The following is a 25,797-nucleotide window of genomic DNA, read 5'->3' on the forward strand; positions in this document are numbered from 1 at the left end:
ATTTGATAGCCCAGTACTATTGATATAAATCATATGTTCATTTTACAGAATTTAGTATTTAAAACCCGCATAATTATGTGTTTAACACTAACTTTGTTATGAATACTATGTCCATAACGATGATTAATTTTGTAATTCTTTAAACTCTAATTTACTTCACTGACCAGTAACATAAGCACAACTAGATATCACAAGATCTGTAGAAAAGCCTGATATGTAAATACCTGAAATATAACATTGTCGGAACTAAATTTAAATATATACTCCTATGCGTTTAGAATATGTAGGAGACATTTTTGCTCTCGCTAAATATATAAAAAAAAACTTAATAAAATGGCCCATGGCAAATAAATAAAACTTGAATATAAATACACTAACGAAAGCAACTCAAACTAGAAAGATAAATAAGAATAGTAGTCATTAAAATGGAGAGTGTCAGAAAAATGCCGAATAATATAATAATAATAATAATAATAATAATATAGGCTCTTGAAGAACTCATTCTCTGAGAAAGAAAATGCTCTCAAATTTCCACTCTTTCGGCTCAGAGCAATATGATGGCTCTCTGTTGTGAATATGCGGCACAAAAGAGAACAGCCAATAAGAAAAGCAAACACATGGAGTGCCAATGGATGGGAGACTCCGAATGGATTCCCTCGTCACAAAATCAATAGATAAACGCGATAAGAAAAATCCCCAAACAGCTGTTTCGCTATTCCAAGTAAACGTAAACAACTGAGCGAAAGGAAAACCAAAGAGACAGCGCGAGCGTAGGAGAGGAAAATTAAAAATAGGACAACCACAGAGAAAGTCTAAATAAACGCTCTCTCGCTGTGTCGTTCTCTCGCTCTCTCGCTCTTAGCCATAGGTTGGGCCAGGCCGCATTCGAATTTTCCGATTTAGTCAGACGCAGCTCTTCGTCGTTGTCGGTAGCCGAAATTCAGCGGAAAAGCGGAAAGTGAACAGCGCACTGAGGCACTATCGTACACTCACACACTCATGAAGAGACCCACACACACACACGCGTACAGTGACAGTGTGCCATATGTGTAATCAAAACGACGGGCCGCGCTAAGAGCAAAAGTTTATATATAGAAAATTGTACGCACAGCTGAGGAAAACTAAATTCGGTGTGCAGCTGAAAATAAATGAAAGAAAATTAACGAAAATTACGAAGACGATTGAATTTTACGTGTGTGTTCCAACTTTCTTTCTGCTCCTCTCGCATGCAATAACTTAAATATTACGCATACGCCGCGTCGCCGCGATTGTGTGTGTGTGGTGAAAAATTATTGGCAAAAATTTTGCGCCTGGCGCCAGCGTCAACGCCATCGCCATCACCAAACGCTAGCGTCAGCATCGCTGCTTGCTGCTCGCTGCTGACGTCGCGACTCCACCCAAAATTGTATACCAAATTTGGTAGCAAAAACATTTGGCAAATGCTTCAATAGTCGCAAGTGCATTGCTAAAGCGTTTAGTGTGTGGTGTGCTAAAAGATTGTGTGTGTGTGTCTGTGCACAAGCAGCAAACAACAAAAGACCGGAAAATGCTAGAAAAATGTTTGGTACATGTGAAAAGTTGATGACACATTTCGCTGTCATTTTGACCGCATTTCTTGTCTCCCAGCCGCTCTTGTTGTTGCTGATCTGCGGTCCGCCAACGACACCTCATGGCGGTACCACCCATTTATCCCCTATGCTGGTGCACGCCTCCGCCGCGGACGAAGCGTAAGTTTCCCCAAATATCGCTTAGATTCATTTATGATTTAAAAAACTTAAACTTTGTTGTTGTATTCGAGGCATTTTGGCGCTTTGAAAACAACTAAATTAAAGGGCGTGTTCTCATCACAATCTACATCATCATCATCATCATCATCATCATCATCGTCATCATAATCATGTTTTTCGACTACTTCGTCCTTGTTGGGTTGTCGTTGTCGCTTGTTAATTTTTCGTACACTTTATGCTAATTTTTTTGGCAGCAGCCACCTCCACACGTTTCTTATCGCTTGCCCTACGTTTCGTGACTTGGGCATGTGCGCCGTAGGAATTTGTAGGGTATCGAATTAATCATTACCGTATACCTTCATTTGATTATTAAATTTAATTTGTATATTTGAAAAGAAAAATTACCCACATTATTACTACTACTACTATTACTACTAGAGATCATCAGAAAAGAGTTAGCTAACTACTGCGTCAAATATACTTTTTGGAAAACAATGAAACGAATGCAATAATTAAATCATGGCAAAATAAAATTAGTATTTAAAGAAAATACATAAAAATGTTTTACCAATAAAGTATTCAGTTTTAGAGTGCGTGCTCCTTGAATTTTTCATTTCTTTGATTATAATAATCTTTACAATATTTCAAATATTCGTAACATTCATAATCATATGTTACAGCGATAAATGTTGTCACACTGAAAACAAAGTTTTGGTCTTAGTACTAAGAATTTTTTTTTTAAAAAGTGCGTCAAGAACATGAAAATCTTAATGTTAGAAAACAGATGTTGATCTCATGAACATTTGATATGAGACCCAAGTTCTTATCAATAAATAGAAAAAATCGTATAGTTTTAAAACCAAATATTACATTACTTTATACTTTTTGTTTGCTTTTATTTACTATTATACCATTTTATTATTATTTAATGAGCGCATTAAGCTTAACGTTAATCATTCTCTCTCCTTTGAGAACACTCAAAGTAAGAATTTGGATAGTTCTAGAATTTTTTGACTTATTTTGAGAATTTGGAATTTTTGAGACTATTCTTAGTTTTAAGAATTTCTGCTTAAATTGGTCTTATTTTAAGAACCCAATTTTTAAGGCGAATTCTTGATTTTAACATGTTTTTCAACATACAATAATTTTCAAAATAAAGCGCATTTCCAGCCTTAAGTTTAGTCTTAAGTTCAACTCTTGTATCAACCGCAAAAATCATAAATCATTTTCTGCTTTTGGTGGATCGCTTTTAATACTTCGAAGTAACTTCGAACATTTAGTATAGGGTGTAAACCATTCGTATAGTGCCAATTGTAACGGTCCGTCTGTGTTTTTCTGCCTTTGCTTTTTGCGTGTTTACGCATTTTGTCTTTTGTCTTGAATTTTTATTTGTCGCGTATATACAAGTGTGTGTGCATTATATATATGTGTGTATATATATATATATATATGTGTGTGTGTGTGTGTGAGTGTGTATGAGAGAGTGAATGTCTGTGTGCGCGTCAGCGTATTTTCCCACAATTCAGCTACTCTCGCTGACGATTTTACAGTTGTTGTCGGCTTCTTGTTGTTGTTGTTATTGTTATAATGTTGTTGTTCCTTGTGTACAGCTGACTGCTTTTGGGCCCAGTTTTCATAAGTCACATAAAGGAATTATTTGTCAGACATGTTGACTTGGGGCCACAGCAGGTACAACAGCCGCCTATTTGCGCGTAATGCATATTTTATTGGGCATTTTGTGGGGCTGCTGAAAGTCGTGCGATTAATTTGACGCCTGAAAATATAGGGCGCTTTGGGGGGCGTGTCAATTTAATCAAGCCAAACCTTAGCAACTAGTCACAAGCAAAGTATGCAAATACAATTAGGAAATGTAATTAAATCATATATGTATGTAGAAAATCTAATTAATAGCTGGCGTGTAGTTGAATTTGACTTTGACATGCACCGTTCACAAACCATAAGCAAAAAGGAATATTGTTGTCTAAAGAAGCCATTTGGCCAATCCTTTATACCAAGGCCCATTCGTCGAAGATTATAAAAACAATCATCTTATTACTTAGCCATATATCCATTTAGTCAGATTAATTATGAAATTTGTTTGGGGCGTGCCACAGAGCTCTCAACTGTTCCATGATATCACCATTTATAATACATTGTGGAATAGTGCTAAGAATAAGAAAGACGACCTACATACTATATGAATAACTGCACACACTGAAAGCTTCACGAACAGGCAGACAGCGCTAATGGATAGCTTTACGTGTTCAGAGCATTTAGTTTGGGATTTCAAAATAAGCTCCAATTATTAGACTAAACACAATGCTTCGAAGAGTCACCCTCCCTCAATGGAAGCAAAACTCCCGGGGCAGCGTTTTTAGTGCTCACTTTAAAGAGCTTTCACTGCATAAACAATAGCTAACCACAGATTGTTCTATTTGAAAAATATACAAATAAAAAATATATAGTTTAATCAGCTAAAGTCTTTGCCCATAATTTATGACCTGGCAGCACATTTGATATTTGAGAATTTCAATAAAATTTGTTTAAAAATACGCAAAGACGTATTGACCGATTATTTTTAAATGTTTATCTTGCAGCCGGTTTTTCTTATCATAAAACTACTTAAATTTTAATTGGATTCAAATAAATATCCTCAGAGAGCCATAAAATTCAACTCTGCGTCTCTGCAACTCTGCAACAGACAATATAAAAGTAGTTTGAATGGTTGCATATTAAAATCGACTCATCCATATGTACATATCACATAGTAAATCTATAATAGTATATACTAAATATACTAACAAGTGATGAAGAATAATGACATTCATTTTTGTTAGGTATCTGTCTTCTAGAAAGAATTCTGTATGGAGAAGAATTATATACAACTTCAACTTTATTTAGTGATTAACTCTTTTTGTTAACTATTCAATGCTCGATAGAGTATCCGATTGCTACAAAATGTTTAGTATTGTTTCGAGCAATTATTTTTATACTTAAATACTGAAAGTGATAGATTAATACTACTAGTATGAATAAATGCTGAAATTTACAGACTCAAATAAATATATTGAAATTTGCTAAAAATTGCTTCTAGTAGTTGCATTAATATACTAATAATTATACAACTTTTATTTTTCTTTTTTTAACTTTGTAAATAACAAAAATTAGGAATGAAAATTAACCAACATCAAAGAAATTATGAATATATAGAAATATAATATATAAATATACCCAGCTGGCTAATCTTTAATAGGTAGATAGTGCAATAGTAAAAAGTAAATAAAACCGGAATGTACAAAGCAAAAACTTGGCAGCCTGTTCATGCTAGCAATGCTCTGTTGGCCACGTCTACGCCCTCGCACAGCTAGCCAGACGGATTTGAGCAGATAACAACAACGGAGCCCATTGAGAACAATATGAGGCAGGCCGACAAGAGCTGCCCATTGGTCCGTGCCACAAAGGAATGTTGCAAATTTAATTGAACAACTCCAAAATGAAATAAAAAGCTCGTTACAACTACAACAACATGATATTTCACTTGACTAAAGGCAGCGTCGTCAGCGACAACAGCGAAAACAGGCAGCACTTGAACACACGCTAAATAAGTGTGTCAAAGGCAAAGCGACAACGGACCAAAGCATTGAATTGAAAATGGCCACAGCAGCGCCGCCGGCAGCGGCCCCAGCAACAAAGAAAGAGAGCAAACGGAAAGAGAACGAAAAGTGAACACAAAATGAAATAGAGCATGAGCGAGAAAGCAGTGCGCAGGTATGCTCTGCAGCCAAACTGCAGAGTGCAAAAGCTAGACAGCAGACACTTTGAATGTCCTACAAATGCAAAATATTATTTAATTACTAGTTTCTATTTAAAAGAAAAACATTATTGTATTGGTAGTTGTAAGGATTAATCTAATGGGGCAAATATTACAAAAATATGGAAATTTATTAGCAATTTAAACTTGATATTATAAACAATAATCAAACACGTCAAAGAACTAATATAAACGCAGTTGTAGGGCACTCTGCAATTTAAGAGTAGATTATATTAAGAGAATTTGAACTTGCATTTTGTTGTCAGGCATGCGCGCGCATTAACTGGGCACTTGTTGATTTCGCACTCACACATACATACATACACGCTCACACTCACACCCAAGTTATGGGACATCACAGCTGTTTCTGCTCGCTGCCAGCGTCGCTGCTGCGAAGGCCTTTGGCTTAGATGCTTTCTTTGACACACACACAAACACACAATCACATTTCGTATGGTCCCCCTACCATCATCTTGTCAAGCGTCGCACTTGTTACCAACACTCTCGTGACAGACATGTGCGCTAATTTAATTAGCGGCCTTGTTGTAGTTGCACGTCGACAGGTGGTTGACATTTCGTTTGTGGTTGCCAGATTGTTTTTGCATCCGCCTTTTTTAGATTCGTTCGTTGCAAAGCGATTTGCAAATTATTACAGTAATAAAAAAAGCAAACATTATGTGGTTACAAACAATACATTTTAAGGATCTCTCGAGATTTTGTCAATTTTTTCATACTATGTAGGCAATTAGCAGGGGTGTAGATACACCCCAAATTTCATAAGACAATTTAGTAATAATAACTGAGTTAGTGTTCTATCGACATTATCTATTATTGTCAATAAATAATATTGATAATTAACTACTAAAAAATGTACTATTATTTGTTTTCTTTTAAATTCGTATTAAAGAAGATATTTATTAACTATAATTATTTCTTGGATTTTATATTTTAATACACAATTCCATAATTACATAAGCTTTTTGTTTCCTCTTACATTTGCAGTGTTGGAAAATGGGCGACACAATTTGGAGATGAACTGTATTTACTGGCCCAAAAGATAACCAAGTCCCAGCAGGTAAAGGAGAAATACAAGGAATATAATGCCCGCGTCGAACTCAAGAATGGCACCGAACTGATCCAATCTATAACCGCAAATGTGGGCAAAATGTTGGCACGCAAAATGGAAGCAGTGCGTTGCATTCAGGAGAAGGCCGAGATAGTCAATGAGAACTTTGAATTCAATCAGACATATGCGGAATCGAATTTCACCTACTATTCCAGCAAATATTCCACTTTCAATGGCAACAGTTCCGAACAACTTGAACCAAATGAGGCGGAGTATTCTTATATGTATCGCGATATGCAACTGAATCCGGATACACATTTCTACAATATATCCGTGGACACGGAGCATTCTTCGGTGCATGTACCGTCGAATGTCTGGGATCGAAAGAGCACTGTACTTAGGACCATTCAATGGTCAGAGCAACTGGACGAAGTATTCCGTCAGAATTATCAATCGGATCCTGCTCTCTCCTGGCAATACTTTGGCTCCGACACGGGAATTCTACGGCATTATCCGGCCGCACAATGGACGGATTCGCGGACCAATAAACTGGATGCGGATACGTACGATTGCCGCAAGAGATCGTGGTACATTGAGACGGCCACGTGCTCGAAGGACATAGTCATATTGCTGGATTATTCGGGTTCGATGACGGGTCATCGCCTTCATGTGGCCAAGTTCACCATACGCAGCATATTGGACTCTTTCTCGAACAACGATTTCTTCACGATCTTCAGGTATTCGAACAATGTTACGGGCATTGTGCCCTGCTTCAAAGATGCCCTCGTCCAGGCCACGCCCGAGAATATTGAGACCTTCAACTCAGCCATTGCTAAACTTAAAGATCCCAAAGATTATGCGAATCTTACAGAAGCTTATGATTATGCCTTTCAAATTCTACGCAACTATTATATAAATCGTAGATGCAATGAGACCACCAACTGCAATCAGGCCATAATGCTGGTTACTGACGGCGTTGCTGGTAATACGACGGAGGTATTCGAGCAATACAACTGGGGAAATGGCGAGAATGGAACTTCCAGAATGAATGTCCGCATCTTTACGTATCTGCTGGGCAAGGAGGTGACCAAGGTGCGAGAGATTCAGCTAATGGCATGCATGAATCGTGGCTACTATTCACATGTTCAAACTCTCGACGAAGTCCACGAGGAAGTGCTGAAGTATGTCGACGTGATTGCGACGCCGTTGGTGCTGCAGGACGTTCAACATCCACCCACTTGGACGCACGCCTTCACCGACAAAACATACGATCCGTTGAACTCAACAGAACGAAGGCCGCGTCTAATGATTGCCGTCGGAGTTCCAGCCTTTGATCGTTCCTATTGCCATGAGAACAGTACCAATCGCCGAGCTCGTCTACTAGGCGTGGCCGGAACAGATGTGCCTGTCGAGGACATTGACAAGCTGACGCTGCCCTACAAGGTGCGTGTTCTTTATCCTGTTAGAACGTTTGCTTTTCTAATTCTAATCATCTCCAACAGCTTGGCGTCAATGGCTACTCATTTGTGGTGTCCAACAATGGCTATGTGCTGCTCCATCCAGATCTGCGTCCCATAGGCGTAAGCATTGAGCGAATCAGTCCTCAAATTTTGTAATCATCATTTAATATATAATATCGTATTGTTGCAGTCGAACGGAAAAATGAATCCCAATTATAATAGCATCGATTTTACCGAGGTTGAACATCTCTTCGAAGATCAAAGCCCGCGTGAACCGGGTGAATCTATTCTAAATATACGCCGTGCTATGGTGAATCACGAGGCCAAGGAATTTAAGGACATCTCCGTCAAATTCCACTACGATAAAATGCGACGCGTCTCTGAGGAGAAGCAGGACTACTTCTTTGCCCCCCTACCAAATACCCCTTTCACATTGGGGATTGTTATGCCGAGCGATTATGGCAAGACTTGGATCAAAGTGGGCGATGAGGTGGACAAGAACAAGCACATGAAGGTGAACATCTCCGAGTTCTTCATTGGTGAAAACTGGAAAGTGCATCCTGATTGGTAAGATGAAGTTTGAAAAACTTAGTTAAAAACCTACTGAACATGCTTTTTTTAGGGTCTATTGCAAGTACCACTATCTGGAGGGTCACGAGTTTAAGACGCCTGAGGCAGAGTTACGGGAATTTCTAGAGAAGATGATGAGGCTCGACTGGAAATTTCCAGAACAATATGCGGAAGAAGAGTCCGATTTTGATGACAAAGACGATCGTAAGTCGAAACCGAAAGAAATTTAACAGTATTCATTAGTTTTCATTACAGATCCCTCTTACAGAACTATTAGAATTATTACTTTTCTCCAAAAATAGCAAAAAATATTTTATTAACTATACCTGTGATTTTACCTGTGTGATTTCCACCAATTTTTACTATGTTTGATTTTTCTTTGCAAAGCAAACATTCTGATTTTTTCTTCTCCAAAATTCGATAAAATTCGAATAGCAAATGTAATCATGAAGCTAGAGTATTTATGATTCCTAAAAATATCGATCATATATAAATGTTGGAAATTATTGAAGATTTGATGATTGTATGATTTATTTGGAATATGGTAAATATCAATTCATAACTCAAATTTTATATCAAACATTTAACTATGATTAAATTCGTAAATTTGTTCTAATGAATCCTTATTATTGCTCCTTAGTGAACTGTGGACGAAAGACACTCGGAGATGATGCCTACTACTGCAACAAGGAGCTGGTGCACTTGCTCATCTTTGACGCCAAGGTGACAAACTTTAGCTACGGCGAATGGAAGTTCGAGAATGAACAGGAACGACAACTGATCGAAAAATTTGGGGCTACTTTACGTTTTGTGGCTACAATGAGCGGATTGACACGCTGGCAATTCATCTTCGGTGAAGTGGAGGTGGATACGGATCAGGAGTTTGGCGATTATCATACGACGGCAATTGATGAGACATGGTACAAGAGCGCCATATTGCAACACCATCAGGACAACACCGAGAGTTTTGTCTATTCGGTGAAGCATTACAACGATCCGCTCGAGGACAGCGATCTGAAGGTGACAGCCTCGCATGCAATCTTCCCCAGAGATGGCGGCAAGGAGGCGCCCGCCTGTGTCGTAGGATTCCAGTTCTCCCAAACTCGGATGTATGAACGATTCTTCAACATTACAGCCGTTGACAATGTACGTAGTTTAATTTTTTAATTTTGTAAAACTTTAAAGTTTACAACCCATTTCCGATTCCCAATGTGCACAGTGCAATAATTGCCTTCCTATCTGCACTGATGATGATGTCGATTGTGTGGTTATCGATAACAATGCCTACATCGTGGTCGGCCAGAATTTGAATACTACAGGCAAGTTCTTTGGAGAATTCCATGGCGATGTCATGGCTGCCATGGTAGAAAAGGGCATCTTCCAAAGCATCGAAGTCTACGACTTTCAGGCTCTCTGCAAAGAAGAACCAACATCTCCCAGCGATGGTCACAGTCTGTTGCATGTAAGTGGATTAGTTTGGTTTAGGGCTATATTTTATTATTTAAATTAGAATTAATATTCAGTATTAATATAGGCATACCGCGACCAAAACAATTAACTCCATTTATATAAAAATACAAATATAAAAATGAAATTTACCATTTTTCTAACATTCCATTTATATAAAAATACAAATATAAAAATGGACCTTTTCCATTTGTCTAACCTTTTTGATACATCTACAATGTAGATTCTACATACATATATTTACATATATTGACTTTTTTGTTATGGGTTAAATAACTCTATAACTCCTTTTAATTAAAGATTTAATTTAATTAAAAAATAACAAGCGTAATTTTGAAGCGATTTTTGTACATACAATAATAACTATAATATTTTCGGTTGCGATCAAATAAAATTTGTAAGTTATTAAAGATTAAAGATATGATATAATATATACTTTGGCTGACAATCTCGTATATTTTGTACTCTGAATTTTGAATGGGGTACTGTCTCAAATTGAAAATTATACGACGAATTTTGTATTTACCAATTATATTTAGTTTTGTATATTTAATTGTTTTACTGTTCATTTCATCTACAGCCTTTAAAATTATTGAGTCTCACTTGGAAATGGCTAATAGCGCAGCTATTCTGGCACTACCAAAGGGTACAATGGTGGGCGGATGGAGCGCCCTGTAAGTACTTTAGTAATTGATTAGAATATACGACTCTTACTCATTTTTTGGTTGGCAGTCATGGAATACATAGACAATATCGAGGACGAATATGTGGCAGTCGGCGACAGCAACTCACAATCGGCAGCGAAGCCCAAAGAGGATGGCGATGATGGTGATGCAATATTTCAAGCACCTGAGCCGGAGCCCAAATATACGCCTTGCGATATGCAATCCACACTGTACTCGCTGCAACCCGAGTCACTCGTGGGGATCAATGACTATGTGACGGTGCCATCGACACGTCCATTTCTGGTTAAAAAGATACCCTACTCGAATCTGTTGCTGGTGGTGGTCAATGTGCTGATGCCATCGCGCAACGTTCGCCTTACCACCGAGCCAACACGCATCACGAGTTACGAATCCGCATATCCATGCTACAAGCTCAACATGAGCTTCTACGAACGTCGGCGCATTGAAGAATGCTTCACGGTGCATGAAAATGTGAGTTGCATTAAAGCCAAAAATAATTTATTCTTAAATATAATTATATCAATATGGTCCAATATCACATTTGCACTTAAGAGCCACTCTATATACTCCCATATCACATTTGCACTTAACAGCCACTCTATATACTCCCATATCACATTTGCACTTAAGAGCCACTCTATATACTCCCATATCACATTTGCACTTAAGGGCCAAACTATATTTAGTACCAAGATTCACGTAGCAGCATTATTTTCTCACGTTAAATAAATAAAAATAATAAAATTATTAGTTCGATAAGTGAAGTACCAGTAAGTGCTTAACACCAATTTTCTCATTTAAATAATAACGAAGAATATCTATACTAAATTTCTACCTATATGACAATACATTAATAATGAATACATTCACTTTTTTAGGAGCAAAATTTCACGTATTGCGGAAATGCCTCGCGGCTTCGACTGACGGCACAGCTGCTGCCGTTGACCATAATTTTGATGTTTTACTTGACGCGTTGCTTTATGCGCATCTAGTTGATAGAACCTATACAAGCATATATATGTATACTATATACCTATGTACTATTGCGATCTGTTTGTTTTTTAGATTGTAAACTATTGTGTAGTACAATTTTAGTCGAATGTTTAACAACAACTAAACCAGTTACCAGATACCAACTAAAATGGCACAATCTCTAACTAACTAATACATGTTTAGCAGCAATAACAAAACAACAATTTCAACTTTTAGACTTACAAAATACGCCAAATGTTAAGAGAAAGAATCGTTTTACTTTATTAAGTCCTAATCGAAATACGTGGAACAGTCGAGTTCAATGGTTTTTATCGACTTTACCTCAAAAGTATATAATATACCTTTTGCAATATTTGATACACAGAAGAGTCCGCTTTTAAATTTTCTATTTTCGTTTTATATTTTCACACATTCGACAGACACTCTGCGAATCTCGCACAAAAAAAAAAGAAGTTAAGTTTTATTTTTATATACTATGTATTTGTTAAATACATGATACTAGCAAAAGAGCCCACGTTTCATTAACTATTTTTATAGTTTCACATGGTACAACCTATGCCAAATATTAACGAGAAGCGAACGCAAACAAAAATAATAAAAAAAAAAAAACAATTATTTTTGTAATTTTATAAAATAAGTTGAATTTTATAAACGGAACGTAAATTTAAATAAATTGTTAAACACATACACACACACTGACACACACAAAGAGATACAGAAACACGAAGAATACTATAAATATTTCGTCCCTAAGCCCAACCGAACAATATAAAAAGTCTTTCAAAATTCATTAGCTTTTTCATATACAATCAAAAAAACTTTTAATTATACAACTTAATACGATTATATAATGTAAAAAATAAAACCAACACTAAATTTAATATATTCAATGTTTACATAAATATTCGTAAACTGCTATCCGAAGTTTTTATATGGTTTTGTATACACATTTATTGTATATGTACCGAGTATTTATAAAGATTGTTTTTTCTACTTGCGGTAACTTTATTTTACACTCGCACAAAACCACAAATGCACTCGGATATATATTATGAAAACTACGAAAAACAGTTCTCAAAAACCCTTGCAGAAGGGTCACTACATTTTAAAGTGATGATAAACTTATATTTCAAAATTGTTTAAGTTTAACTTGCAGTATCTTCTTGTTGTGCCTCCCGTTAAATACATCGTTTGAAATAGTAAACTATACTACTATACAGCTATTAACAAAATGTGTCACTATTTTAGTATCCTCTGCAAGGGATAGCAAATAGGACCACCTTATATGATGCAATACTATTTTCAACAACCGCAATTTCGTTGCAAACTTTATCTATAATCTTTTATCTAAGCAAAATTATTCATCATATACACGATGTTATAAAAAAAAAAACAAGACATTGAAAAACACAAAAAAAAACCAAAAACAACCTAATTGCCTTTGTATCGTATTTCGAAACATTTTATGAATTTACGCATAGAAAAATAAATGTAATTTATAAATATTAAATTTTTAATTCAGTTTATTTTCGAATTAAAACATAATGGAAATCAAAATGAAGATGGAAATTTTAAACGCAAACAGTTAACTATTAAATGTAATTTACGAAAAAAAACAAAAACAAAAAAACTGAAAATAAACAAATGAACTAAAACTAATTAAATGTTTATATTACGAGTACTAATACAATATTTATTTTTTGGAGTGTTTAAACGTTGTAAGATGTATTAAATGAAAATAAATCGCTAATTATAATTCGTAATAAATCAAATGATATACATGGATTACAAAATAAAGAAAAAAACAATTCTATTTCGAATTCCATTCAAGATTTAATCCCATGCCACACATTTTTTAAAGAAGACAACACCTTAGTTGTTCGATTTTAATTTTAGTTTTGAGAAATATGGAATTCGAAAGGATTTGTGTAAAACAAGCCATGTGTGCACCTTAAATAAACAAATGTCCACTAAACTAAATACATTAATATTACAAATAATATAATAGAACAATATTTTATAATTTCATTAGCAAATTTAAAACACTTCGTATGCAAATTCGATGTTTAACACAGAAACGGATTAAAACTGATACAATATGTACACAAAAATATTAATAATAAAAAAGAAACTTTTACAGCTAATAAGAAAAAAGACCAATAAATGTTAAAATAATAAACTGAGCGACTTTCAATGGATGGAATATGCATTTCTATACATTTAAGAATAACACTTAAATTGATTCAATTTTATTTAGCTTTCAAACTAAGCCTCGGTGGTGCTGAGCACAGATTTGAAGTAATCGCTATCCAGCTGTTTAATATCCTTTGCAAATTGTGCGACCAACGTTGTAAGATCCTCCACATTGATCTCGGTATTATTGCCAGCAGTCGATAGCTGCTCTATGGCCACTTGTATCTTATCGAGCAGATCCTTATCCGTTTGATTTTGCTTGTCCGCATGCTCATCCTCAAATTCATTGTAAACCTCTTGGGCATTCTGCACCACATGCTCGGGAAAATTAGCCAAACGCGCCACCTGTATGCCAAAACTTTTCTCCATGACACCGGGTCGCACTTGGTAAAGCAGCGTAAAGTTGTCCGCATCGGCTACAGCAGCCATGTGACAATTTTTCACTGTGGACAATGTTTCAGCCAATTTGGTAATTTCATGGAAATGCGTGGCAAAAAGTGTGAAGCACTTAGTTTGCTTTGCCAGGTGCTCAGCTATAGACCAGGCAATACCACAGCCCTCATAAGTGGACGTTCCACGTCCGAGTTCATCAATAATGACCAGAGACTTATCGGTAGCAGTCTGTTTTGGAATATAGAACAATATAAAGATCGTTTTTAGAATACTAAAAGTTCAAGCTCACCCTTATAATGCCAGACGTTTCAATCATTTCCACCATAAATGTGCTCAGGCCTTTGATAATGTTGTCGCTGGCTCCAACGCGGCCCAATATCGAGTCCACCATGCTAATGGTGGCCAAGCTGCAGGGCACAAAGGCACCGACATGTGCCATTAACACAGCTGTGCCTACGGAACGTATATAAGTGCTTTTGCCGCCCATATTGGGACCCGTTATGATGAACATGTTACATTTATCTGCAAAAGAAATTAATTATAATAATATGGACTGCAATTGGAGAAGGGTTAAAAAACAGCTTACCCTTTTTAAACTCGACACTGTTGGCTATAAAGCTGACATGTTCCTGTAGCTCCAGGCATGGATGCCGCACATCATCAAGCTGCAGTTGACCGGCGCCTTCGGGCAGCATCTTGGGACGCACATATGGCGTCGGAGCACTTCGAGCAGCGTTGGCAAAACTAACCAGGCAATCCAGCTGGGCGAGTTCATTGTTTAGTGAAGTTAATGGCGCCGCATAACCGACTGCCACCTGGATAATCTCCTCAACAATGGACTGCTGCTGCTCCTCGTAACGAGTACGGCAGCTAGCAAACTCATCGGCATAGCCTTCTAGCTTGTCGGAGGTGAAACGCACGCCGCCCTTGATCACATCCACAATACGATAGTTTTTATTCTTGCGCAGCACCGAATCATCTTTGAGTGTAATGCGAAAATGATAGCCCAATTTTGCCACATTTTCCAGCTTGAGCAGCTTGCCGTCCAGCTCGAGTTCTTCATTGCATTTGCTCTGCAGACGTTCCATTTTCTTGTATAACTCAGCCATGGTTTGCTGCAGCTCCATAAGACGACTGTCAAAAGAGCCCTTGACCAAATACTCGCCCTTCTCGATGGCCTCAAAATCTACCACCTGCTCGACCATTTGCTTGAGCCCTGTCAAATCCTCGAGGAAACTTTTAAAGGGCGCACACAACACGCTTTGCACTGTGCTGTTATCCAGCTCAATCAGCAGCTGCAATATTTTTGGAGTGCGCAATATGACCTGATAAATGCGAAATAGATCCTGTAATGTGGCCTTGCGACGCATTAGCTTCTTGGTGAGCATCAGAATATCTGGTATGCGCTTCAAATAATCCAGGCTGAGCATGTCCAGCGTATGTGGAGACTCCAGCAAGCATTGCACAATGTTGTGGCGATCATTGAGAATCTCACAACTGCGCAGCGGCTGCTTCACCCACTGTGCCATGAGACGATGTCCTTGCGGCGTGCGACAATGATCAAGGACACCCAGAATGCTTTGCCAGCGATACGAGGGCATCGATGGATGCGTGCCTGGTTTGGGCATGATGTTCAGAGCAGCCACTGCAGCTGCGTCCAGGTGTACAAAGCTGCATAAATCAAATCAGTTTGGCCAAGAGATTATTACTATTATATTCTCAATTTGGATCGAGTTTTGGACTACTACCCAGCTGAAGTAAACGTCTCCTATTTCGTCTATTATAATAATGCTAATTACCAGACCTATTTACGTTAAAATCACATAAATTTAACCGAAAGATAAGGCAGGATATGTGTATTAAATATTTATATGTTAAAATGACGGATGTTGAATTCAGCAGGATTTCTGAGGACGCATTTTTGATTATAAAATTACTTTTTGTATTATAGAATTATTTATCTTTCCTTTATGTTATGTGTTTTGACTGAAACAATATGCAAACCACAATAGACCATTGTGTTCAATAAAAGTAATTTCTATAACTGCAGAGGCGAAAGTCGGTCTGGCTACGTGTAAACACATACTTGAAAGGTGTATAAAACAAAGAAATTTTACCACCTACTCTGATAAATGCAGCATGGACAGTTTATAAGATCATGAGGATACGAGGAAAGACAGAGTAAACTTTCCTAATCATTCCCTTATGAGATAACTATAAATATTGAAGCATTCGCCTCAAAACAAAGATTGTTATTTGAAAGCTATTTCTTCAATTATAATAAACATATTTCCTACCGCTTAAGATCCAACTGCTTCAGTTCATAGTGTCCCAAGTTGCCCGCATCATTGACCAAGTCCAAGTATTTAATGGCCACTCGCAAGGCCTCTGAAGCTAGCTGCAACTGTAGCTCCTTAAGTCCGTTGGCATCCTCCTGCTGTCCCTTGGCAAAACGCAACAAACGATTCAAGTCTTGTAACAGATCATTACGATTTGCAACGCTTTCCTTCTTGGGCACAGTGATCATAACGCCATTGCGTTCCAAGAGCGCTTTGACAGCCGCATATTCCCCCTCAGCCGAGGGCAACAGACATTCCTTGGGTCCCAATAGCACCACAGTGGCCTCCAGTTCCGTAAAGAAATCATCATCCACGAATTCGAGCAGCTGAAAGGTGCAATCATTTTGCTCCACGGCAGCCACGCCCACACGCCTCTTTGTTCCAGCTTCCACTTTAAGCTGCAGCGCAATGATGCTATTTCCCACCAGCACCTCTTTGTTGGAAAACAAAATATCCTCGAACTGAAGCAGATTGCCGGGTGAACCACTATACTCCAGATGCCAATCGAAAGAACGTTTCACATACACTTCAACACGTAGATTGCGCACCAAAAGCAGCTCACGCACGGCGAGGTCAAAGTTGGACTTGGACATGGCCACATACTGCAGCGTTTCCTTCTTGTCATCGGGCAGCAACAAGTGCACATAGGCGGTAGATTTATAAACAATTTTAGCCACTTGTTCGCAGTCACCGTTGCCATGAACAGTGTAGCAATCGGTTTGATCAAAAAAACGCACCGTCGAGTTAGGTTTCTGGGTGGTGGTGAGAATTTAAAGTTTAGTCGCAGAAGTTAAAGCTGCATAGCAGAACTCACCTCGCCAAGCTTGTTGTGGAATTTTATGAAATTGCGACGTGCATTTGTATCTGGTGCAGAGTAAATGCGCATTTATGTGTAATTATATTGTAATTGGGCTGCTTTATTACGCTTACCTAGATGCAGCACCGGCTCTTGTCTGCTCACAATTGATTTTCCTTCCATTCTTACTTTTTTATGTGTTTAATAAAGCCTCTTTAAACAAATTGCCAATTTACGCGCCACTCAATGAAAACGACGCGAATAATTCAGTGTTAGTGAACGCCAAGAATCGCACAAAACAGCTGTCTTTGGACATGATAGAATGATACTTTCAAATAATGTACGTTAACAGCAAATAGTTATCGATTGCCGGCTAAAATAATCGAGTTCAATATGTGAGGTGTAATTAGTGTATTATCTTTTAAATATTAAAATTAGTTATTTCTATTGAATTTGAATTTTATGATTGGAAATTTAGAATCAAAGTGTGTAAGATAATAATTTTGTATTCTCATACAAATTAATGTCAACTTTTCCATCTTTCTTAAACACATTAGAGTCAAATCAATAATTTGTGGATGGTAATCCCCATTGGTCAAGCTAGTTGCCTAAACTTGTTTAACGGAATCAGTTTATTTATAAAGGGATTATTTATTTACAGCCAAGACTTAATATTATAAAACTGAAATGCTTTGATTTTAACTTAAGAACTTAACTTGTAAAATTCGGTTTTAAATCAATAAAAACTTGTTTACACTTGGCTTTATCAACTACGCGGTGTGGAAAAATACAGACTAATTTAAACTTAATACGGCAATCAATCAATCAATCAACATCAATCAACTATTTACTTAGAGACTAACATCAGTCTAATATCTTGAGTACGAGAGACCGCCGCTCACAGCAGCTGCCTGTCCGGCTTTGGTTGTTGATCTCCTCCGCCTCCTACAGCTTTTTGATCCTGTTTCATTAATACTATATCCCAGGCACCGCCCACATTGCCCGCCTTGGAGCACAAGTCCAGACTGATCTTGGCACCCACTTCGGCTGCTGCAGCTCTTAGACATGTGCCCTTGGCCATGTTGTAGACGGGACTGTCCTTGTTCCTGGTGTGTCGCCACTGCTGATCGCCAAGCATCTCATGGCACTTGTTAATGATGACCAGCGCATCGTCTGCAGCCTCCAAGCACAACAGCTTATCCAAGATGATTTCCGATTTCTCTGTCTCGTACCACAGTTGATTGGGTGCTCTGCCGCGACAGGGTTGCAATGTCAAACTACTGCCTTTCTTCCAGAATCCCTTCACCTTGGGCGCCACAACCGACGCACAAAGCTGTGTGCCCGCAAGACGCAGCTGGAAGGAGTCCAGATAGTTGCGCTTACGTGAATGCCAAGGCTGGAAAATGGGCGCTGCTGCTGCCGCTGACTTCTTTGGCTCCTCTCCAGGCACTCGCAACTCGGGATAAACATTCTGCAGATACCAGGCAAAGTCATGGCACTTCAGACGCTCACGAAGCGCCAACCGCGCGCTAATGTCGCCAAAGTCATAGTCCTTCGGTACTTTCTCATGCTTCAGATAGTAATCCTTGTAGTTGTCCATCCAAACGTGCGCCAAGCGTAAAGAGTTCTTCAACATCGTGTTGGCGCCATCTGGTGCCGTGTAGGGACGTCGCTTGCGAAAAATGTGTCCAACACGGGAGCAGGGCACAATCTTGATGGCACCGCCACATTGCCAAACACGGAAGGAGATCTCGATGTTCTCGCCACCCCAAATATCCATGGCCATATCGTATTCGCCAATGTGCTGGAAGTACAAACGATTCACTGCAAATAAACCGCCTGCCATCGTTGGCGAACGGAACGGTCCCTTGAAATCCTCCGGAACCTTGAGGGTGCCATCCGGTAAATGCTCCCAGCGAAAATGAAGTCCCCAATTGAAGCCACCGCGCACCAACGGACTCGACGTATACTCAAAGGTATCTGCATTTATCAGATCAATTACGGGCACCGCCAACGTGGCATTCTCCTGCTGCACCAGATGCATCAACGGCTCCAACCACTGACGGTTCACTTCGATGTGCGAGTCGAGAAAAACCAATACATCACCACTCGCATCACGTGCTCCAATGACCCGCGAACGTATTAAACCCTCCCGCTGCTCGTTGCGTATGTAGCGCAGATTATCGTACTTAAGCCGGGCATGAAGATCGGCCAGCAGATGAAACTCAAGCTCCGGCAAATCGCTGTTGTCGTCCACCAGTATGATCTCCTTGAGCAGTTGGTCAGGGGTGCGTTCCAGCACTGTTTTTATAGAGCGCATCAACGTCATCTTGTGCTCATTATAGAAGCACATGATGATCGAGGCCTGAGGCAGCTCCATATCAGGCAGCTCTGCCTGACACACCTTATGTCTAGTGTCGGGTATGTCACGATAGAGTCCGATGTTGTTAGACACAAGCGCATTGAATGCATGATGCTTGTAACCAATGTCGCGAATATATTTATCCTGTTTATTCCGCACCACGCCAAGCAACTCGAGCTGCTTGGGCTGTTCCTCCGTGACCAGATCCTCTTTGCCAGAGTAGTTGAAGAACTCCGGTCGACAGCCAACGGTTACTTGAGCTTTGTAATTCATTTCGGCTCGTGGTGCAGTATTCCAGCCAGCCGCTGGAATAGAGCTACGCAGCATATGCATGTAGAGCAAAAGTCCCACTGTCCAAACAGCCGCAATTAGGAGCGAGCCGAGAGTGCAGGATTTGCATAGCAGGCGCTTGATTTGCATCATACGTGGTTAAGTGCGTCGTGTTAGTAAATCGTTCAATACCGTTTAAGCGAAACTTCATCACTGCATATCTTGCAAACTGTAGTAAAACCGGATTTTATGCGGTGTCAATATTTTTTGTTGGCTAAGCTTAATTAAATTCAATTAATTTGCATACACGCAGCTGTTATCGATATCGTACGCCTATCGATTAGGTGAAGGCGTTGCCATTTCTTATTAGACGCTTTTGCAAAACTAGTTGCGAGCATTGGCGCATTCTTTGAAAATTTTAAGCTACCAGTTTTGTAGATGAGATATATTTATATAAATTCTGTATTTCCTATGTAGGTTTTAGCTTCCTCAACAGCTGAGGGGCATGATTAGCATAAAAGATTTTGTTTTGCATCATACGCAAAAAGCTGAGTCTAGCCAAAAAATTGCTTAATGCCGCATGATTGACACTTCACCTATACATGCCCAGAAATCTGTAGTAAAACCGGATTATATACGGAGTCAACATTTTTTGTTGCCTAGAGCTTCATTCAATTCAAATTATTTGCATGCCCACAGCTGTTATCGATAGTCAGTCCATCGCTTGAGTTCCAGAGTTGCCATTTTACAAGCTAGATGCGAATTGTGAAGAGCGCGCACTCGATACCTTTTAAACATTATTGGGTTGCTTGTTTGTGTGTAATTGTGGGGGATTTATAAATAAATCGTACTTTATTTCCTATATAGCATTATGCGTTAAATACGTCTTTAATATTCATATAACAGTGGTTGCCTTCAAATATTTGTTACATTACACACAACGTTCAACAAAATGAGCTTTAAAGAAGGATACATATTATAATATATACAGATTATTTCTAACAAATTTGTGTGATGTAAAAAACAACAAAAGAAAATAGAAATATAAAATGTTTTGTGTATTGCAGTATTGAAATGAGAAACATATTCGCTAACATCCAACATATTTCTATATGCATTTGGTTTTGCGTTTTTACGTTTAGGTTTTCTAAATATCCAAACAGTTTCAATACAATGCCAACGATCAATGAGAGATAGAAATAATGCAACAATACAATGTAGATATTCAAATTCTATGTTTAACTTACTAGTTACCTAAATGTTTGTTTGTCATATGGGGACGTTTATATATTTTGGTTTTTGTTCACACTTTTCTTTTTCGACTTAATCCAATCATTTAACTACATACATGATTTTGTTTTTGTTTCATTGCATATTAGTTGCATGTTGGTTTTGATAGATAAGAAATCAATATGATTACGAGTTGCGCTAAAAATAAAAGTTAGATTTTTGTTATTATAATCTATGCGTATGTATATAAAGTTAATACATTTAGCACGAGCACTGATCCTTCACATGTGCTGCCTCGCTGCTGAGATTTGGCCGCGATGGTTGCGACGGTCGATGTTGCACCCCCGATTCAGATGCATTTAGATCCAGACGACCCTCCTGTATGTTTTGATAGATTTTGCGTGCCGTTTCCAAAAATGCTTCCTCCACATTTTGGCCACTATTTAAATAAGATATATTTAATTGTATCCCACAGCATTTGAAGTCTCACACTTACGTCATGGCGCTGGCCTCCAAGAACATGAGTCCGTTCTCGTCGGCAAACTCTTTGGCCTCCTCATAGGTCACCTCTCGTGTGCTTTCCAAATCGGATTTATTGCCAATGAGAAAAATCACAGTGCTGGGATTTGTGAGATTGCGAGTATCGGTGAGCCAGCTACTCAAATGATTATACGTTGAACTGCCGAGAAAATTATTATTAGGTTAAATTTGAAATATTGTTTTTTTTTTTTTTTTGTGGACTAACCGTCTAGTTATATCGTAAACCATTAGAGCACCTGCAGCACCGCGATAATACGATCGAGTAACGGCCCGAAAACGTTCCTGGCCAGCTGTATCCCAAATTTGTAGTTTAATCTTCTTGTCATCGACCTCGATAATGCGTGTGCCAAACTCAACGCCAATTGTGTGCGGACAGTTGGCCATGACTAAGCAGAAAGAATTAAATATATTTGAAATATCGATCTAATATTATACTTCATAGTGTGCTTACATTTCTTCTCGGTAAACTGATGCAGTAGGCAGGATTTGCCCACGCCCATGTCACCAATAATGATGTACTTAAAGATATAGTTGTAGTTATATGGTGCTGCAGTCATCGTGGGACCTGTCAACGAAAAAAACAAAACTGTAATGTTTTGATACATCTTTAGTTGCATCACTCGCACATTTTTCTAAAAAGTAGTCAAAGCGATCATATAGCTTGTTAACAACGCGACATATTTTAGGCCGTTTGGCATTCATTTTTCTGCCCATTTGGCAACCTACTCAACACAATAACTGTTAGGTGCATATATATATATACACAATTTGAGTTTTTTTTTTTCGTTTATCAAGAATTGTAATGGTGCATTAATTCGCTTCAGCGTCGCTTGGTTCTTGGTTCTGGCTGTCTGTCTTTTGTGGCATGTCGCCAGCGGAGTTTGCTGCTCTGCCCCCATTTCGGAGGGCTTGAAGCATGTGTTTGAACAGCAGGCCAGTTTATTTGTTTACTGTATTCCAACAAACCACTTGTTTAAAGTATGTGTCAGTTTTTATTTTATTTTAAGGGGTTTAACCCTACTTGCAGCTCGACAGATAGTTGTGCTTTCAAGCTCATAGTGTTCATATCAATTTACCCCAGTTGATCTTTACTGATCACTACAAACTTAAATTAAATTTTGATTAAGTGAAAAGTAAAATAAATTGCGAGTCTTAAGAAAAGGAAAAGGATCCAAAATATGACTTATTTGACCATTTATAAATATATAAATAAATATTCAATGAGTGCATCACATTAAAGAATATAACGCAGTTAAGGCAAGTTTGCGCACATCAGTCTTTTAGGTGAATCAATCCTGTTTATTATGGAATTTGTTCAGTTTAAATAACAACAACATAACAATATATTAAAATATTTATAAATCTCATGTGTCATTTCAATTAATTATTTTACAGAAACATGACAAAACTTATTGTAGGTTTTTAAACACATGTTGCAACTATAGATAACCATTAAGTAATGTTAACGATTATTTAATACTACACAATACATGCATACATTTTATCTTGTTTTCCAACCTCGAAATTATTACTAATGTACCCATATACCCCTACTATGCTTATTTCGACGAATTCTTTTCTTGAAATCGCAAGTAAAGTAATTCTATACTTATTAAATCACAATTGTTATTATTCACACAGAAATAAATTGTAAATTGCAAAATATATTTAATTTTGATTGCAAAAATAAAGGCATATTTATTTTAGCGTCTAATGTTGAATTTTTCGTACCAATATATTTTCACCTCAGTTGAATATAGGGCTATAATAAAAGATTAAATTTATGATACGTTAGGAACAATCGGAGCAAAAATTTTCTTTAATTCTAACACGTAAATTAAACTATGTCAAAACAAGTAAGAAAGCTACAGTGTACTCGACTGTGAGATACCCGCTACCCATTTTGAATAAAAGCAATATATTTTGCGGTATTATTCTCAAAATATACCAAATATACTGCAAAAATACTAAAAAATATACCAAATGGTATATGATATCGATTAGTACCGCATTCAATCCATAGACGGCACAATGATTGTCGGCTAAAGCAACTCAGACCCATAGTAAGTAGGCGTTTTTGCCCATACAAAAGTTTTCTTTAATTACTTCCACAATTTTTTTCTGATCGCAACCATTAGGGATCACTACTATAGCTTCACTGTATACAAAATAACTCTAGCTTTAAAATTACGCTTGTTATTCGATTTTTTTGATTTGCAGGGGCGAAAGTGGGCATGGCAAAAATTTGAAACAAACTTGATCTGCGTGCAAACATAACAAATGCTGTCGAAAAAAAATTATAGCTCTATCTCTTATAGTCTCTGAGATCTATTGGACGGACAGACGGACGGACGGACAGACGGACATGGCTATACACGCTGATTATTAATAGGGTCGGAGATGCCTCCTTCTACCTGTTACATATTTCCTGCCGGCATTATAATACCCTTCTACCCTATGGGTAGCGGGTATAAATAGCATATATTTTTCGGGTTTCTCTTGGTTTTGTATGCTAGTTAAACAACAATAAACAGTACATCCATATAGAACATTGTTATATGAAGTGCGACGCATTCAATATATGTATGTAGATTGAATTATTCGTCTTATCAGTCAAATCAGAGAACAATGAATGAAAGCTGGTGCTACTCTAAGGAAATCGCAACTCTGAAGGTTGACTCAGAGTATTGCCTTAGTAATAACGAGTAAGCAACAGTTGAGAGTGATCGAATTTGAGACACCTTTTATCCACTTCAAGATGATATAACATTTGAGTTTTTCAACATATTCAAGATTTCGAAAACTTTTTTCAGCAGAAAATCAACATTAGCAGTTTTAAGATTATAAAACGACCTTAACAAAATATTTAGTATTGTAAAATCGTTATTAATGTTTTTACTGAAATGGGGTTTTATTTTGCATTGATTAAGATATTATTTTCTGCTTTCACTAAACCAGAATGCCCTTCTAACGTATTAATACCTAGTATAAAAAACTTAAGCTGTGCCTGTGTCAACTATGCATGGAACTTGGTGATAACTTTAAAATGTAGTAGGAAAAATAATTAAAAATATTTGCATACATTGAACGATGTGTATGTGTGTATGTGTGCGTTTATGTGAGTATTCCCTAAAGCCCCGCCATTTGATAAACTAAACACAAGGCGCGCCCAGCCAGAAGACTAGACAAAAACGACAACAACAATTGGGGGGTGTTGACTAAGACCCTAATATCAATTACAGACACGAGAGAGGAAAAGTGGGTTGCCCTACAACCATAACAACAACAACAACAACATATGACGAGTAATTTTTATGGTACAAGGGAAAGTTGTCATTATATTAGAAATCAGCGACCGCCCCCTCCACTCTGATGGCAACACATGAGAAGAACTTGTATTTTATATTAATTGCAATCAAAATCTACAGTGTCTTATAATTGGCTTAAAAGCAACCCAACAAGCATATTACTCACCGTTTTTTGTTTTTTGTCTGTATTTTAAGTTGAGCTAGGGAGCAGACGGAATGTAGGGTGGCAGCAACGAGCACGGGGTTGTGTGGGGGTGTACAAAGCGTATGTGTGTTTGTGTGTATATGTAAATCGCGTCTGTATTTGTTTGTATATTTCAATTCACCCACTATCGTCGTAAAAACACAAGCACAGTTATGTGCTTATTCCGTTTCGACCACTTGCATAAATATACGGGCAAATATGCAAATCACTTAGATTGTATATTAATAATTTTCAAAGATTGAACCAGCAGCAAATTTCTTTTGCGTTTTTCTTGTTAGCAATTGTAGCGACGAATTTTCTAGCGTTGCCAGATTGCTGCACAAAGTGTTATAAACTGCTGCATTGTTGAACAGCTGTGCAGCACTCAAAGCTAGGGTTGTA

General features: G+C 37.8%; 4 protein-coding genes across 5 annotated transcripts; 1 reads left to right on the forward strand and 3 right to left on the reverse strand.

Annotated features, from left to right (window-relative positions):
* The first annotated feature begins 483 nt into the window (after positions 1 to 483).
* On the forward strand, positions 484 to 12,417 carry LOC117563961 (voltage-dependent calcium channel subunit alpha-2/delta-3). The gene is made up of 10 exons (XM_034242537.2): positions 484 to 1,727; positions 6,541 to 8,047; positions 8,107 to 8,184; positions 8,255 to 8,631; positions 8,687 to 8,838; positions 9,275 to 9,780; positions 9,854 to 10,096; positions 10,682 to 10,775; positions 10,834 to 11,258; positions 11,666 to 12,417. Exons 1-10 carry the CDS (start codon positions 1,558 to 1,560, stop codon positions 11,777 to 11,779), a joined length of 3,666 nt encoding a protein of 1,221 aa, XP_034098428.2. The 5' UTR covers positions 484 to 1,557; the 3' UTR covers positions 11,780 to 12,417.
* Positions 12,418 to 13,646: 1,229 nt separating this feature from the next.
* On the reverse strand, positions 13,647 to 17,774 carry LOC117563962 (DNA mismatch repair protein spellchecker 1). Its single transcript, XM_034242538.2, has 6 exons — positions 17,636 to 17,774; positions 17,520 to 17,569; positions 16,664 to 17,457; positions 14,953 to 16,037; positions 14,656 to 14,888; positions 13,647 to 14,594 (listed from the first exon to the last, which is right to left on the reverse strand). Exons 1-6 carry the CDS (start codon positions 17,682 to 17,684, stop codon positions 14,046 to 14,048), a joined length of 2,760 nt encoding a protein of 919 aa, XP_034098429.2. The 5' UTR covers positions 17,685 to 17,774; the 3' UTR covers positions 13,647 to 14,045.
* A 313-nt stretch (positions 17,775 to 18,087) lies between these two features.
* LOC117563548 (polypeptide N-acetylgalactosaminyltransferase 35A) lies at positions 18,088 to 20,481 on the reverse strand. Its single transcript, XM_034241926.2, has one exon. The coding sequence runs from the start codon at positions 20,284 to 20,286 to the stop codon at positions 18,400 to 18,402; it is 1,887 nt and encodes a 628-aa protein (XP_034097817.2). The 5' UTR covers positions 20,287 to 20,481; the 3' UTR covers positions 18,088 to 18,399.
* Positions 20,482 to 21,170: 689 nt separating this feature from the next.
* Positions 21,171 to 25,735, reverse strand: LOC117563549 (ras-related protein Rab-14). Of its 2 annotated transcripts, none has more exons than XM_052001949.1 (5): positions 25,378 to 25,735; positions 22,355 to 22,468; positions 22,109 to 22,289; positions 21,860 to 22,042; positions 21,171 to 21,802 (listed from the first exon to the last, which is right to left on the reverse strand). In XM_052001949.1, exons 2-5 carry the CDS (start codon positions 22,458 to 22,460, stop codon positions 21,625 to 21,627), a joined length of 648 nt encoding a protein of 215 aa, XP_051857909.1. In that variant the 5' UTR covers positions 22,461 to 22,468; positions 25,378 to 25,735; the 3' UTR covers positions 21,171 to 21,624. The 2 variants fall into 2 exon arrangements, with proteins under 2 accessions (XP_051857909.1, XP_034097818.1); XM_034241927.2 differs by lacking the exon at positions 25,378 to 25,735 and having other exon boundaries at positions 21,171 to 21,561; positions 21,623 to 21,802.
* Between the last annotated feature and the right edge of the window lie 62 nt (positions 25,736 to 25,797).

Source organism: Drosophila albomicans, chromosome 2L (assembly GCF_009650485.2).
Source record: "Drosophila albomicans strain 15112-1751.03 chromosome 2L, ASM965048v2, whole genome shotgun sequence".
Classification (NCBI taxonomy): domain Eukaryota; kingdom Metazoa; phylum Arthropoda; class Insecta; order Diptera; family Drosophilidae; genus Drosophila; species Drosophila albomicans.

Coding starts and splice junctions, on each gene's coding strand:
- LOC117563961 (XM_034242537.2), top strand. CDS start 1,558: ATGTTTGGTACATGTGAAAAGTTGATGACACATTTCGCTGTCATTTTG. Junction 9,781..9,853: donor ACATTACAGCCGTTGACAAT/GTACGTAGTTTA, acceptor CAATGTGCACAG/TGCAATAATTGCCTTCCTAT. Junction 10,097..10,681: donor ATGGTCACAGTCTGTTGCAT/GTAAGTGGATTA, acceptor TTTCATCTACAG/CCTTTAAAATTATTGAGTCT.
- LOC117563962 (XM_034242538.2), bottom strand. CDS start 17,684: ATGGAAGGAAAATCAATTGTGAGCAGACAAGAGCCGGTGCTGCATCTA. Junction 17,570..17,635: donor AGAGCCGGTGCTGCATCTAG/GTAAGCGTAATA, acceptor ACTCTGCACCAG/ATACAAATGCACGTCGCAAT. Junction 14,889..14,952: donor CAGTGTCGAGTTTAAAAAGG/GTAAGCTGTTTT, acceptor TTTCTTTTGCAG/ATAAATGTAACATGTTCATC.
- LOC117563548 (XM_034241926.2), bottom strand. CDS start 20,286: ATGATGCAAATCAAGCGCCTGCTATGCAAATCCTGCACTCTCGGCTCG.
- LOC117563549 (XM_052001949.1), bottom strand. CDS start 22,460: ATGACTGCAGCACCATATAACTACAACTATATCTTTAAGTACATCATT. Junction 22,043..22,108: donor GTTTACGATATAACTAGACG/GTTAGTCCACAA, acceptor TTTTCTCGGCAG/TTCAACGTATAATCATTTGA. Junction 21,803..21,859: donor TTGGAGGCCAGCGCCATGAC/GTAAGTGTGAGA, acceptor TTATTTAAATAG/TGGCCAAAATGTGGAGGAAG.